Below are 14,362 nucleotides of genomic sequence, written 5' to 3' on the forward strand. Positions count from 1 at the left end.
TTGTGTTTAAAGTGCAGTACACAAATATGGAGTTTTTATTCGCTCACCCTTCCATTTCTTTGCTTGCTTGCTTGCTTGCTTGCTTGCCTTCCACTCTTAAGAATTTTCTTCTCAAAAGACATTACTCAGAAACCCATCGCACAGATCTGACCTGACCTGACCTGACCAAGTCGAGGCAGAAACACGCTTCAAACAAACAAAGAGACATGTAAAGAAATAGTAATAAAATAAATGATAAAGAACCCCATCCCGTTATACCTTTGTACGCATCATTCGTTCTCTCTCATGGTACTGAATCTCCATGAGTGTTTGCTCTCTATCAATCTACTGATTAGATACCAATAGGAAACCTGCTTCCATCGCTAGTGGTAATGCAACTATAATTGTATAGCATCCAAATACCCATAAAAGACGTCCCGCGATATGACCATACTACAGTTGAAATTTCCCATCGATCGAGTACAGTCCAGCTGTATTGAACAGTTTTGTTGATAAAGCCGGTGATGAACTTTGTGAAACTCGAGTTCTTGATTCGGCGCACAGCTTTTTGAAATTTAGACTACCATTTACGTCCCACCTAGATTCCATACCACATTCTTTGTTTTCTTCTTCGGAACTATATCAGAAACTACACTCGGGGCCGGAATCACAGCAGCATCCATCGTGGAATAGTATATAACAATAAGATGGAAAAGAGAATCGTGGCAAAATGTCTCGTATTTCCGCAGTTTCGCATTTTTAAACAAACAGTCAAAAACACGTTATGCAAAATCATCCTCCTCTTCCGAGCCCGACAAATTCACCGTAGCTTGGACAGGTTCTACATCAACGGGAGCACTCTCTATTTTGCTTGCTGGCTGCTGCTGAGGATTTGTAGGAGCAGTTTTAGGCTCAGAATTGCTAGCTTGGCGATACTACAAATTATCTTGCCCAAAAGTAATTTTACATCCCCCTTTCTCCTTCTCTGCTGAAGCTCTATTTGGTTGAGGGCACACCTTCGAATTTGGTTCCAATGCTCTGTACTGATACACTTCAGCTCTATAAGTGACGGATCACTCTTTACTACGTACGGTCATCAACAAAACCAACTTCTGTATCCATAATAAAATGAGACTTCCCGTCGTATATAGATACTTTTTTATTCTATTTTCCATACTTTTAGGTTGGATGTTCTCGCCCGTTGAGAGATGTAGCTTATTATCATATCAGAATAAGGATTAGTTTCCTTCCAACCAAGGCAGCAACAGGAGCGCAAAGAACAGATAAAGGCAACGTACGGTTTATTACGGAAGTTGCCATGTGTTCTTTTTGGGTTTTATCCCAAGAGACGAAGATTGGGTTTAGGGTACACCTCATTGCGTTTTTTCATGGTAAAATCGGAGTATCTAATTTGCTACGACAAGGCTACATCCCAAAAACTGCTCTCTGCGACTGTTCAGCAACTCACCGATTATTCAACACTAGCAAATCGCGAGGAAATTAAGAGAGTTGTCAAATTAAGCAAGTGTACAATAAAGAAAGTGCGATTGCGCTCCACCCAGTACAAGATGGAACTAACAATCAAGCCTTCTGAAGGACGCAGGCTTCAAATAGTATTTAAGAATGTCGAAGAATCCGAAATGTGGTATGCCATCCTAATGGGTTCTCGATACGTGATTCATTTAGAAGATTTTGAGATTCTTGGCGAGTTGGGACAAGGAGCATTTGGCAAAGTCGAACTCGTTCGCTACATCAACGACGGCAAGTGCTACGCCATGAAGACGGTCGAGCTGAAAGGCGAGGGGAACCGTCTGCTCAGCCAGTTCGTGGAAGAGCGAACCGTCATGCAGAAGCTGCAGAGCTGCCCCTTCATCGTCCAGCTTCGCATGGCTTTCCGCGAAGCGAACGACCTCTACTACGTGATGGAGTACTGCGAGAAAGGGGACCTTCTGAACTACATCCGCTCCAAAACGCGCCTTTCCGAGGACGAGCTGCGCCCTTTCGCCGCCAGCCTCGTCCTCGCGGTGGGCTTCATGCACACGCTCTGCGTCCTCCACCGCGACATCAAGCCCGAGAACGTGCTGCTGACCGAGGCGGGCGTGGCCAAGCTCGCCGACTTCGGCCTGAGCAAAACGCTGTCCTCCATGCGCAGCCGCGCGTTCTCCTTCTGCGGAACCGACCTCTACCGCCCGCCCGAGATGTCGCAGAACGCCGCGGGGTACAACCGCGCGTTGGACTGGTGGCAGGTCGGCTGCGTGATCTACGAAATGGCCGTCGGCGTGCCGCCGTTCGACGGATCCAAGGAGGAGCGGCGCCGAAAAGTGCTCAAAGAGGAGCCGAAATACCCCGAATTTTTGTCAACCGAGCTGGTGGTGCTGCTGAAGGGACTGCTCCGGAAGAATCCGTGGGAGAGGCTCGGTGCGGGAGACGGCGATTATTTGGAAGTGAAAAATATGCCCTTTTTTGGGCATGTGAATTGGGAGAAGCTGGAGGCGCTGGCCAAGGAGGAGGGGTCGGATGCGCCGACGGCGACGCCGTCTCCGATGCGACCGGAGACGCGGGTGAAGCGGAAGATGAGCAGCGACCAGATGATTGAGTCGGAGTTGATGGGCTTCGAGTATAATGAACGGATTATGATGGAGCTGCACAGGTCGTTACAGACCTATGCGGATCCAGGCTTCTTTGCTTTAGGTGGTCTTTATAGTTGAGAGCTGTTTGTTTTTATAAATAGTTATATATAATATAATAGTTGTTGCTTGATGGGAAATAAGCAGGCGAAGATGGATATCAAACAAAAGGAGCTCAAAGAGCTCCGAGAAATGACAAAATGTGTTTCTGGAGAGCGACTGTTATATCTAGTTTCGGATGACGAGATCTATATCCTATACAACTCGTTCAAAAGCGCTAGCTCATCTCGTATTGATGATGGAGTCATCGATGAACAGTTGGTGGAACTCGGTATTCTGTGACCTTTTAGGGAGCTCCGCTCGTTAGTTGGAATGAAGGAAGGATTCTTCTTCGAAAGGCTGTTCTCCATGTTCGACAAGAACAATGATGGACAAATTGTATTTACTGAGTTTCTAAGGTGCATCTCGTTCATGACATCAAGAATGCCTCCTGATGAGCGATTACACTGTATGAAATCTCAGGACAGTCCTGTTTTCTAGATCTGTTCCGTTTCTATGATTTAAAGCAGGACAATGTGATTTCTCGTGACGAACTCAAGCGAATTACCGAAGCAATGTTTTTCCAATATCGACAGAACATTAGAGAGGATATTTTGAACGATATCGTCGAGAATATCTTTAGTTCCCTCGGTCTGTCAGATTTGATTCTTCCGCTTTATTTGTAGGGGGAAAGACCAAGCCATTGATTTTGACACTTTCAGCCGGATTCCTGAGATTAATACTCCTCTGATTGAGCTTCCTTCTATTTTGTAATATGTTTGCCGTTCTGTTTGTTGAACTGGATTCGTTTTTGATTCTACTTGAAGTTTACTTTGTTTTTCACTTTTATTATGAACCACTCTCAAGTTGTCTACCCATCTTCTACAGACATTGCACAAGCTGCACAGCCTTTTCGTCAAGAGGAATCTTCTTTTAGGCAGTCCACTATAAAGTAAGCACAATTGCTGTTGTTTTCAATAGTGCGCCTTCGCAATCGGTTCCTGGGAATGTCCGGAGTTCGTTTGAACCGAATTTCTTTCAAGGTTCATCCAAACCAAATTCAGCAACAATCCATCAGACTCTCCCTGCAAATATGAGCGGCGTGTCTGGTACCTACCCTGCTGTATATGAAAACAATTCTGCTATATATAGTAGCAATCTTGCTATACCTATAAAAACGGCTAACTTTGCTCAGGCGACAAACGAAACACTGCCTTTGAACAGTCCAACAACAGTTAGCCAACATCCGGTTCAATTCGGCCAATCCCAGCAACTCCTCACCTCCGAAATTTACCCAAAAATGTATAATTCAAATGACCAGAACGGAGTGTTTCTGCATGTGATATCAAACAAGTAAAATATGAGGAAATTGGTTTCCAGTAGCATTCACCCAGGGATGAAGGATCTTTTCGGATATGTGTACACGATTAGCATTCTGTCCTATATTTATATATTAATTCTCGTTCTGAGTATTGTGGGGATTTTGTTTCTTTGGATTCCCATCTTGGCTATTCGAATAAAACGTGATTGGAACAATGCGCGAGTCGGCGTGGTACTTGCTTGAGTCTATATTTCCAAGGTGTAGATTTGCGTTTTCTGTGTATTACTAACAGTTTTATCATCATACAGCGTTGTATTATTGGTTTTGGGTCAAAGTTATTTTCTCCTGCTTGTTTTCTTTTTTCAATTGTGGTATTGCTATTTGCTGTTCAGTATTAATTCGCTGCTCGATCAGTTCAAGAGCATGCCTGCAAATCAGATGAAGGATTTGTATCAAGAGTTTAGGCATATCAAATTGATTTGAATTGTTTGTTGGAAACTGCAGTGAGAATTGAATCGGTGATTGATTCCTGGTGTTTTAGGCTTGTTGATGGGATCGATCAATGTGTCTTTGTGTTATTCAGTGATGCATTCATTCCTATTGTTGCTTTAATTTTAATTTTAGTTTTAGTTTTTGTTTTCATTCGTTTGACTGTCAAAAAACAATTTACATCGCGAACTCGATTGCACGAGAGCAATAGCTCCATTCATTATCGAACCAGCACGACAGATGAAGATGGTTATTACACACTGACAACAACTTCTGGTCTACTACGCAGCTCGTAGGACATTGTAACAAATCGCTACTCACTAGATCTTCATCCGTCAAGCCGATCACATCCTTCATTCCTCCATATTTCACTGAATCCTGCAAGTGCGACAACACTGCTTCTCTGGACTGGTAGGTGGAGAACTGCACATCAATCTCCGCAAGACAGCCGTTAAATGACGGGACATGCACAGAGTGGCCAGACAAGTGCCCTTCGGTCCAAGGCAAAAGAAGAGGCAGACACTGCGATGCACTGCTTCTCATTGGAATGATGTTCAGTCCTGCAGCTCGACCCACTCGCAGGTCAGTTTCCTCTGGATTTATCTGGTCCATGACTTGCTGTTGCGATGTAATCGAGTGAACAACAGTGAACGAAACGTGATCGATGGGTGATAGAGTGGAAAGGATCTGAAGGAGCGGAGCCATGCAGCATGTGGAGGGAGAAGCAATCGAGATGATGGGAGCAGTCGACTCGCTTACATGCTTGCACACCATAGGAATGTCTTTGCTGGGAGTGGCAACAATCACTCGTTCACAACCTGCTGCACGGTGTCCTTCGCACTGAGTCAGAGTCGTAAAACGCCCTGAGCACTCGAATACAACAGATACCCCATACTGCTTCCAAGGTATCTCGATGGGGGACATGCAGTGAGTGGTATGAACGGGCTGCCCAAGAAGTGAAATAGAGTCCTCGCTAGTAACAGTAATTCCATTTAGAATCCCATAGATGGAGTCGAAGGTGAGTTGATTCATCTACGGTTCTCGAAAGAAAAAATAATAGCTCACCATTTCCGTCGCAGTGAGAAAGGGATCATTGATTGCCACAATCTGAAACTCCTCATGCTTTAGTAACACACGACAAAGGCTTCGTCCTCTTCTCCCGAACCCGTTAATTCCGACCTTAATTTTCATAGCACAAAAATGACCCTCTCAAGCAACATGTCAACTTCGCTCTCAAACAAACAACAGATAACAACAACAGTCCAATATAACAAAACAAAGCTTCTCTTATGTAGCCAATTTCGAGGCACCCATAAGCATCTTTGTGGCAAGAGCAGGATTCTTCTTGAGAACGTTAGAGAGTTCCTAAACGTCACGTTTTCTCCCTGTGCTTACGCTTTCTCCAGCAGAGTAAGAAACTGTGGGATCGTCAGTAATCTTGCGGTTACCATTCTTGAAGGCAGGATGCAAGAAGATAATGAGAACGTTGTAGCTACGCAGTAAGACATATCAAAAAAAGCAAACAGAGCGTCGATAATCATAATCACACCAATGATCCAGAAGAAAATCGAACCATCTGAGTTGGACGTGGCAATGACGACCGTTCCAATACTACACATTACGCGCCAATCCAGAAGCAAACAAGAAGATGTACAAAGCGCGTCCAATGTAGGTGTAAAGGAATCCGTACAATCTTCGCAGCTTCTTCGACAACTTTTTGAACTGTGCTTCGTACAAGCAAAGAATAAAGCAGAAAAGAACGCAGAAGCCATTCAAGATGATGGCACCTGGATTGGTAAATATAGAGGCGATAGTGGAGAAAATTCCGAAGATTTCCACAACAATAACAACCAGTCCCAGGATCATATTTATAAAACGCAGTTGTTTAAGGGCGCGATCCACATCCATTGACTTGAATGAGTTTACCTGATCCGAAACGATGTTTCTACATATCAAAGAGTCGTCCTATACGAACCCTTTCTTAGAGGACTTTGGCGTCTAAAAATTAGTTGCTAGGCATAATATAAGTACACTTCCAGATTCTTCAAACGGGTTATCGCTCATAGCTACTACAAATATGAGAAGATCATGGTGATTATAATTGGATCCGAGCATAATTGTCCCAAATTCTATCTTCGCTCCATATTTATTTAGGGCCTATAAAGTGATAGAAAACACAAGATGCTGCTGTATGAACATTATGAATATCCGAGCCTTCCCTTTGTAGATTAGGCCGCAAAACACTTTCTCCGGAGCGAGCGTTGTATCTCCAACAAACAAGCAAAAAGAGAGAAAGTTAGCAAAACAAGCTTGGGAAACGCTGGAACCAATCCTGGCAATAACACATCTACATTCGCAGCTCCCACAGATTCCGTACTTCCAGAAGGGGTTGACCCAAAAACAACGACACCCACATAATCATATTCCCCACTCGCGTATTCTCGAAGTATTTACTGACCAGCTGGAGCGGCAGCTGCACGACCATTCCAAGGAAGAAGTACAGCGACAGCTTTCGGAACACGACGGAGCATACCAGTTCATGCGCGATTCCGGAGACCATAAACGTGGCCAATCTCGTTACTCCACTCCTCCACCCCTACGACGCCAGCGGCTTGCTCCAGTTCCCATAAACCTGGGTCTCGACATAGACATGTCGCAGACACCAGTAGTGAATGGGCCCGTTCCACTTCTTCCAGAACTCCAGCATCGTGGTGGCGTTCCACCAGTCCTCGTAGAGCAGGCGGTCGCCGAACATGGTCAGCTCGGCCAGCAGGTTGAGCGCGCAGTGGAACACGGAGAAGAAGAGCAGGAGCCAGATCAGGAAGGCGGATAGCGAGCAACGGAAGATTCGGTAGATGATGTTGGACGTCGTGTCGCTCAGAATCGGGTTCACGAACTGCATCATGATGACGTACATCAATCCGAAGCAGATGAGCATCGGGACCGTCAGCTGCACGACATAGCTCAGACGGATGGTTTTCGTGCGCGGATAGGCGAGTTCGTACAGCAGGGTGGGAGCGACGCTGCGAATCAAAACCCGATCAACACGAAAAACATGAAATAGAGATAATGGCCCAGCGAGTTCGGAATCTCTTCGGTGGACTGCTTCTCCAGACTGTAGTTCGTTAACACGAAGGAATGGCCCTTTAACGCCATCAAGACAACGCCCATCATCGGCAGCACTGCTGTGAGCGGCCTATGTGAAATTCGCATCAGAGACGTACGGAATATCGGAATTCCACACGATTACCGAAACCGTTCCGATGTACACAAACTGCAGCACTCCGTACAGCACGAAATAGACAGTATTCGACAGATTGAACCGTTTGCGAAGTCGCCACAAAACATAGTACCACAAGGCGGAGATCAAAATCGCAATGCAGAGAAGGACCGCGTTCACGGCTCCCATCACGCTGCGACGACACAGGACATCATGGAGAGACAGAAGCCAACCGCGCTGAGCGAAATTGTAAATCTGGAATTGGGAGGGAAATCATAAAACAAAAATACCACTAACATCGTAACCGTAGCGACCAGATAAATGAAAGTGAAGTTGTAGAATCCCTTGAAGCGGTCTTCTTGAATCCGGTCCATTACGTTGCCGCGAAGGAAGCTGTCCACATCGAATTCGCTTTCGCGCGCTTTGAACGAGTGTGGATAGAACGTTGGCTTCGTGCTCTCCACGTACTCCTCTTCGGATGTGCTTTCAAACGAGGCTCGCGATTCTGTGTCACAAAAACACAACAATTCGATACGAAGCGGTTTCGGGGTGTTTTCTGGATTTCCAGAAGTCGGGGGGTTTTCGGCTTGACGACGCGATCGGCGCTATGAAACTAAAAGAGGAGACAAACAACGAACCGATTTCCGTTTCTTCACCACGACCGTAGGCTTTTCGTTCGAAGTGATTTCGATCATTTTTTCTGAAATAACAAACAATACGCACAGAGTACGAGGTAATGTCGTCTCGAGTTCCTCACTCAGACCTTTCAGCTTCACTAAAATCTCTTTCACTTGGTTGGTAGCTTCTTGCAAACGCTCCGTGGACGAACTAATGCTTGTATCACGCAAACTATCTAATCGCTTGTTAATGTCTTCCTGCATTTGTCGGAGGTTAAATTTCTCGAACACTTGCGGAATCACTTGCAAACCACCCTCAAACACTTTTTCTAAAAATCAGATGCACCGTACACACCGACGAATGGTGAGTGCTGACTGCTGAAGTAATTTGGCTTGCTGCTTTTCCTTTTTGGAAAGCTTTCGTTGTAATGGAGCTTCTTCCTCTGTGGATGGGACGGTTTCGGTAGTGGCAACGACCTCACTAGCGATCTCCTCTATCGATTATCTCACACCAGAGCACTTGCTCCACTCGGTATTATTCTTCGACGAATCTATGCAAATGAGTTTAGCTTAAGCAAATCAATACGTTTGTCACGACGCTGAACTACAGTCCAACCTTCATCAGTTTCTGAAGGCAGGGGACTTGTGTCGTTTTTGACTTCCTTTGTTGACATACTTCACGTTGAGAATAAAAACAAAATATCAATTTCGTTTATCCGTACTTCTTCAGGGTAGGAAAAACTACCTGAGGTCGCTTTTTGTCTCTATTGGATTTTTACTAAGTCGGTCCGAATGAGTCAAGCTGGAAACAACAATTATACATATCCTCTTTGAACGTACTCCTTCATCTTTTTACGTTTTTGCTCAAGAATCCACTTTTGAATCTTGCATAAAACCAACGTATTGTGAGCCCTCATTCTTATTTTCCAAAATCGATAATGGGTGAAGTGCTCTCTCGATTGTTCATTGATGTGGAAGACATCCCACTGACAGGATATGGACTTGTAAAGGGAGCAAGGTTTTAATGAGCACTAGGTCCAACTAGTCTTTTTGTTTTGCGTGTACAGTTTCATCTTATTCAAGGGCGCCAACCTAATTTCTGATGGAAGCGAACTCCTCCTCCTCGTTCCTCAATGGGCAGGTCTTATCGGCAGTATCGTACTTCCGTTTATTGGGTCTGTGCCTGACTCTGCTATTGGTATATATAACTTTTGAATTTTCATTCAGTGTTGTTTGCTGGATTGGGAGACGCGGAAACAGTCTCTCAGCAAATTAGTGTCGGTGTGGGAGCCCTTGCCGGTTCTACGATTCTTCTAATCACGGTTCCTTGGGCAATGGGCATCATTGCGGGACGTGTGTCTCTCAACGAGAAAGGTGAGGGAAGATACACTCGCCCACCTGAAATGCCTGCTTCTGTGGGACTTGAGCAATGGTAGGTTCATTGGTAGGAGTTCAAGAAGCTCCTTCCCAAGGACTCCAAGTCGCTCCGCCATTCCGGAATTAACGTGGAGAGCATTGTTCGTAAGAACATCAAGTTCGTGGCGCTGTCGATGCTTCCCTATCTGTTTGTCCAGATTCCTGCTTTCTTCAGCGGCTGCTCGACGGGAGACGGTTCGAAGTGCGATTCGCACGTGATTCATTGGATCTGTCTTGCGTGCTTTGTGATATCCTATGAGTGAGTTTTCATGAAGATGGAAATGGATGGGAGGAGAATGTGTGGAGGGTGTGATTCGATAGCAAAGCATCCAAATGATTTTTTTAAAAACTTTTTTCTTTCTGTGAATGAAAAGGAGCGTGTAATCAATCGATTCAATGGGTGGCTCTAATAATTCATTCTAATAATTCATTCTAATAATTCATTCTAATAATTCATTCAATTCATTCAATTAATGATTCATTCAATTCATTCAATTAATGATTCATTCAATTCATATAACACCCTCTAATTCAATCCTTTTGATTCTCCCACCCATTCAATACCTCCACACTCCCTCCCATTCCTCGTTCGTTCCTTGACAATCCACTACTGCTTCGTCATCATGATCATCTACTTCATCTTCCAATACAAACACTCCACCGAAAACATCGTACCTCCCCTCCCCTCCCTTTTCTCCCCAGGTTTCCCAAGAGAAAATCAAGCAGGAAATCCAGAAGTCCATCCGAAATGGCCTCGTCAACATCTCCGCCGTCATCTCCAACGAAATCGACGTACTCTCCTCTCTTCCTCTCTCTCTCTCTCAGCAATACTGCCGCGTGAAAGGCACCGAAAGCAACCGTCGTCTTCTTGAAGACTCTCCCGTCCTCATGGAGCACGTCCGCGTTCTGGTCCGCTCCTTCTTCCTTCGCTATGACCAGGACCGCAGCAACTCCATGAACGTCGAGGAGCTTCGCAACCTGCTTCGCGACCTCGGCGAGCCCATGAAAGTCTCCGAGGTGCGCGAGCTCCTCGCGTCCTTCGACCACGACCGCGACAATCAGCTCAGCTTCGACGAGTTCTGCTACTTCGTCGTGGACCTCGTGGATCGCCGAAAGAAGGGCGAGTTAACCGCGGTGGCCGTGGCGGACGACGACGACGACGAAGAGGAGGAAATCCCGTCGGATCTGGTGCATCTCTCGCCGAAGCAGCAGCAAGTCCGCATCATTCTGCGGAGTTTTGGGATGATGTTCGCGGGCATGGCGATCGTGATTCTCTTCTCCGACCCCGTTGTCGACGTGCTGGACAATCTCGGAACGCGGCTGCACATCCCGAACTTCTACGTCTCGTTCATCCTCGCGCCGATGATTAGCAATGCCTCGGAAATCCTCGCGTCGTACGTCTACGCGAAGAAGAAAACGCAGAAGACCGCGACGATCAGCATCAGCACGCTGCAAGGCTCCGCCGTGATGAACAACGCCGTGTGTCTCGGCGTGTTCTTGATCATTATCTTTATGCGGGACTTGAAGTGGCTGTTTACTGCCGAAACGCTGACCATTTTGTTTGTGGAGCTCTGCGTGATGGCCATCTCGTGGCAGCCGGCGCAGACGCTGGGACACGCTTGTGTCTTGCTCGCGTTGTACCCGTTCTCCATCTTTATGGTGTGGATTTTGGAGTATATGGGATTGAACTAAGCGAGTTGACGTGTTTGTTTCAGAAAGTTTTGTTCTCTGGGCGTCGAGCCGAAATTTGGACTTGGTGTCAATTTAGGATACAATGCCGAAAGTGAGCACACTGAATGCGGACTCTGTCCTGACCTTCGTTGATGGATTTTTTATTTTGCCGATTACGTTCCTTGATGCTTTTGGAACGCGATATTTATATGTGAAGGAAGATAGGTAGGTTGGCTGGCTAGTTTCCTTTTCGTCGTTCCTAACCTCGTCTAGAAGTACAGAAAATCCCCACAACTGCCGTCTGTTTGTTGCGAATGTGTCGGATTTCAACGAAGAGCAGCTGCGTGTAAAGTTCGTAATGGCTGATTGATTGTAGACCATCTTTGGTTCTTCTGGAGAAATTGAGTCTGTTGAGTATGCTCTGCACAGTTTGCGTCTAATTTGCAGGTTTGGTCGAATTGCTCAAGGAGGAGCGCGCATGGCGTATATTACCTACGCGGAGCGCAATTCCCTGCTCCAGCTCCTCAAAACCCTCAAAACAGATCCCAGCACAGTTCCATGCACTTCCTCCTCTACAATCGCATCATCGACGTCCCCAGTTCTCGAATCGTACTACCAGCGAGTGTCTAGCGAATATGCGAAGTCTGCCTCCGTTCTCCGCAAAGAGGCGGAAGAAGCGCTGGTTCGCTACGAAGAAGAAGAAAACGTTTCAATTCGCTTTGATTTTTATTGCAGGCGATCCAGAACGAAACCGATGCCGATGGCTGGACCACGGTGCGACGTCGGAAGCGCGTCGGCGACGATGAAATCATCACGGCGATGCAGATAAAGGAGATGAAGAGACGCGAAGCGATGCAGAAGAAAGATTTCTATAAGTGGGTGTTGAATGGGCGATTGAATGCAGGTTCCAAGGACGCGAAAATCGCCGCGATCAGCTGAGAGAGTTGCGAGAAAAGTTTGAGCGGGATCGCGTACGGGTGGAGAAGATGAAGCAGAACCGCAAGATAAATTTTGTTTAATTCGTTTAGTGTATTTGGACCTTGCTTGTTTGTTTCCAGAATGAAGAGAATGGAGGGAGGATTTGTTGTTTTTTTTTAGCTTTTGTTTTGCCTCCAAAATTTGGATTTCATTCGATTTTCGTCATTCTTGTTGATTCTTCATTTTTTATGAATTCGTCACTCTTTTTCTGCGTAAGTGGAAGAAGATCTTGTTTACGGTTTAGCCGAAGGGAACATTGGAGCTTCCCAGAATTGATTCTCCGTATCAGAAGAGAAAACGACCGATTGTTGTTGATGAAGCGTACAACACGTGCAGATGTGGATCTTATGCATAGGCCCAAACCGAAACGAGAGCAAACGGAAAAACCAAGTTGGATATGAGTTGGTTGTGTGATTTTAGAAGTGAATGAAAAGAACGGTCGAAAGAGAATTATCCACAAACCCAAACCTGCGTGGATGGGACCGCCCAGAGATCCTCCAGAACACGGAAAACTCACGATCCCGCAAGGGAAGGAGGACTGTCTCGACGGCCTTGTGTTTGTTGTGACGGGATTATCAAAGTATCTCACTGTGCAAGAGATTAGTGATCTCATCTTCGACCATGGAGGGTTGGGACGTATTGTACTCATCATTCATAGTGTTGAAAGAACGGCGGTCAGCGGAAAAACGAACTATCTGGTGGCTGGCTTTGAAATGGAGGATGGCCGCAAGATTACTGAGGGAGCACAATACAAAGCAGCTATTAAGAAGAAGGTGAAAATCATTTCTGACGAAGATCTCGTCAAAATGATTGAAAAGAGTATTGAAAAGAAGGAAGAGGAAAAGAAATAGGGCCTGTTTGTTCCATAACCGACCCAATAATTTAGTGTTTCAATTGTAATACAATGGCAGTAATAGCAACAATAATAATAATTTTTTTTGTAGAATGAAGTTTGCTGCTGTGTTCGCTCTTCTTGCTATTTGTGTGCTCGCTGCACCCAAGGTTGAGGTCAAGGCTCTGGTTGAGTCTCTTTGCCCCGATTGCATCCGTTTCACGAAGGGTGCGTTGCTGGAACTTACCCAGACTAAGGATATCATGGAGATCATTAACCTGGAAATCGTTCCTTACGGAAAGGCTCACATTGTCACTCGCGACCCTCCCACCTTCACCTGCCAGCACGGAGAGAAGGAGTGCTACGGAAACAAGGTCGAACTTTGCTCCCTTTTCCACAACCCTGATCACGGTCTTGCTATGATGAACTGCATGCAGAAGACCTACAGCTTCGACGACGAGACTGTCAAGAAGTGTGCTGCTCAGGAGGGTGTGGACGCTGAGGCCATCATTGCTTGTGCCAACGGAGAGGAGGGCAGCAAGCTGATGCTGCGTGCTGGTGACATCACCCCCACTCTGAGCTACGTTCCTTCCGTGCTGGTCAATGATAAGCTCTTCACTGATCCCGAGAACGTGATTAAGCACATTTGCGATGCTTACACTGGAGAGAAGCCCGCTTCCTGCAAGTAAGTAAGTAAGCAAGCTGTATGGGCATTAGTCAGTTTCGATTATCTCATGTGTGTTTGTTACAAACAAGGAATCGACGGGACCGGTTGAACTGGCTCTGCTTCTTCATCATACGCTCTAAACGCTCCTTGTGCAGCTTTCCCTTCAACTACGAGTGAGCGAATGACGAAACGACAACGTGTTCGGAAAGCTGAAGACCGCTCGTGAATTGCTTGCGGCAAAGTTTGCAATAGCACATACGAGACTTCAGACGCGTGTTGCTCACATGTCCTCGGAAATCGCGATGGCGCACTCTACACATATAAAAATGACTCAAATCATTACAGAGCATCGGGATTTGCAAATGAAACACAGCAGGCAGTACACACATTCTGACTATCTATTCGGAATCATCCCTCCGCAATATGTACGTGACGAACTATATAAATCGTTCTTAAAAATCACCTTCAAACGAGACAAATGACCAGAAGCCTCGAGATGTGTCTAT

At 45.9% G+C, this 14,362-nt stretch overlaps 11 protein-coding genes; 7 read left to right on the plus strand and 4 right to left on the minus strand.

Moving 5' to 3' along the window:
* Positions 1-203: 203 nt before the first annotated feature.
* Positions 204-662, minus strand: GSBLH_T00000756001 (uncharacterized protein; the record flags this gene model as incomplete). XM_013039007.1 has 4 exons in its annotated part: positions 204-324; positions 355-432; positions 464-559; positions 591-662. 4 exons carry the CDS (start codon positions 660-662, stop codon positions 253-255), a joined length of 318 nt encoding a protein of 105 aa, XP_012894461.1. The 3' UTR covers positions 204-252.
* Positions 663-1,637: 975 nt separating this feature from the next.
* On the plus strand, positions 1,638-2,687 carry GSBLH_T00000757001 (uncharacterized protein; the record flags this gene model as incomplete). The annotated part of the gene is made up of 1 exon (XM_013039008.1): positions 1,638-2,687. The coding sequence occupies one exon, from the start codon at positions 1,638-1,640 to the stop codon at positions 2,685-2,687; it is 1,050 nt and encodes a 349-aa protein (XP_012894462.1).
* Positions 2,688-2,738: 51 nt separating this feature from the next.
* Positions 2,739-3,419, plus strand: GSBLH_T00006113001 (uncharacterized protein; the record flags this gene model as incomplete). The annotated part of the gene is made up of 5 exons (XM_013039009.1): positions 2,739-2,808; positions 2,839-2,937; positions 2,974-3,114; positions 3,147-3,300; positions 3,332-3,419. The coding sequence occupies 5 exons, from the start codon at positions 2,739-2,741 to the stop codon at positions 3,417-3,419; spliced, it is 552 nt and encodes a 183-aa protein (XP_012894463.1).
* Positions 3,420-4,632: 1,213 nt separating this feature from the next.
* On the minus strand, positions 4,633-5,646 carry GSBLH_T00000759001 (uncharacterized protein; the record flags this gene model as incomplete). Its single annotated transcript, XM_013039010.1, has 2 exons — positions 4,633-5,487; positions 5,521-5,646. The coding sequence occupies 2 exons, from the start codon at positions 5,644-5,646 to the stop codon at positions 4,633-4,635; spliced, it is 981 nt and encodes a 326-aa protein (XP_012894464.1).
* A 57-nt stretch (positions 5,647-5,703) lies between these two features.
* On the minus strand, positions 5,704-6,570 carry GSBLH_T00000760001 (uncharacterized protein; the record flags this gene model as incomplete). XM_013039011.1 has 6 exons in its annotated part: positions 5,704-5,820; positions 5,851-5,947; positions 5,980-6,066; positions 6,098-6,400; positions 6,431-6,453; positions 6,487-6,570. 6 exons carry the CDS (start codon positions 6,568-6,570, stop codon positions 5,743-5,745), a joined length of 672 nt encoding a protein of 223 aa, XP_012894465.1. The 3' UTR covers positions 5,704-5,742.
* Positions 6,571-6,802: 232 nt separating this feature from the next.
* GSBLH_T00000761001 (Acyl CoA:diacylglycerol acyltransferase) lies at positions 6,803-7,668 on the minus strand (the record flags this gene model as incomplete). Its single annotated transcript, XM_013039012.1, has 3 exons — positions 6,803-7,028; positions 7,056-7,478; positions 7,511-7,668. The coding sequence occupies 3 exons, from the start codon at positions 7,666-7,668 to the stop codon at positions 6,803-6,805; spliced, it is 807 nt and encodes a 268-aa protein (XP_012894466.1).
* A 1,562-nt stretch (positions 7,669-9,230) lies between these two features.
* On the plus strand, positions 9,231-9,507 carry GSBLH_T00000762001 (uncharacterized protein; the record flags this gene model as incomplete). The annotated part of the gene is made up of 2 exons (XM_013039013.1): positions 9,231-9,296; positions 9,328-9,507. 2 exons carry the CDS (start codon positions 9,231-9,233, stop codon positions 9,505-9,507), a joined length of 246 nt encoding a protein of 81 aa, XP_012894467.1.
* An 11-nt stretch (positions 9,508-9,518) lies between these two features.
* On the plus strand, positions 9,519-11,407 carry GSBLH_T00000763001 (uncharacterized protein). XM_013039014.1 has 4 exons: positions 9,519-9,707; positions 9,741-10,379; positions 10,411-10,500; positions 10,534-11,407. The coding sequence occupies exons 2-4, from the start codon at positions 10,332-10,334 to the stop codon at positions 11,398-11,400; spliced, it is 1,005 nt and encodes a 334-aa protein (XP_012894468.1). The 5' UTR covers positions 9,519-9,707; positions 9,741-10,331; the 3' UTR covers positions 11,401-11,407.
* A 31-nt stretch (positions 11,408-11,438) lies between these two features.
* On the plus strand, positions 11,439-12,346 carry GSBLH_T00000764001 (uncharacterized protein). XM_013039015.1 has 5 exons: positions 11,439-11,604; positions 11,653-11,725; positions 11,756-11,793; positions 11,827-12,085; positions 12,115-12,346. The coding sequence occupies exons 1-5, from the start codon at positions 11,483-11,485 to the stop codon at positions 12,316-12,318; spliced, it is 696 nt and encodes a 231-aa protein (XP_012894469.1). The 5' UTR covers positions 11,439-11,482; the 3' UTR covers positions 12,319-12,346.
* A 199-nt stretch (positions 12,347-12,545) lies between these two features.
* Positions 12,546-13,208, plus strand: GSBLH_T00006114001 (uncharacterized protein; the record flags this gene model as incomplete). Its single annotated transcript, XM_013039016.1, has 5 exons — positions 12,546-12,569; positions 12,602-12,639; positions 12,713-12,747; positions 12,778-12,985; positions 13,016-13,208. 5 exons carry the CDS (start codon positions 12,546-12,548, stop codon positions 13,206-13,208), a joined length of 498 nt encoding a protein of 165 aa, XP_012894470.1.
* Positions 13,209-13,302: 94 nt separating this feature from the next.
* Positions 13,303-13,924, plus strand: GSBLH_T00000765001 (uncharacterized protein; the record flags this gene model as incomplete). XM_013039017.1 has 1 exon in its annotated part: positions 13,303-13,924. The coding sequence occupies one exon, from the start codon at positions 13,303-13,305 to the stop codon at positions 13,876-13,878; it is 576 nt and encodes a 191-aa protein (XP_012894471.1). The 3' UTR covers positions 13,879-13,924.
* Between the last annotated feature and the right edge of the window lie 438 nt (positions 13,925-14,362).

This window comes from Blastocystis hominis, assembly GCF_000151665.1.
Source record: "Blastocystis hominis, Singapore isolate B (sub-type 7) whole genome shotgun sequence assembly, scaffold_1".
Lineage (NCBI taxonomy): Eukaryota > Bigyra > Opalinata > Blastocystidae > Blastocystis > Blastocystis hominis.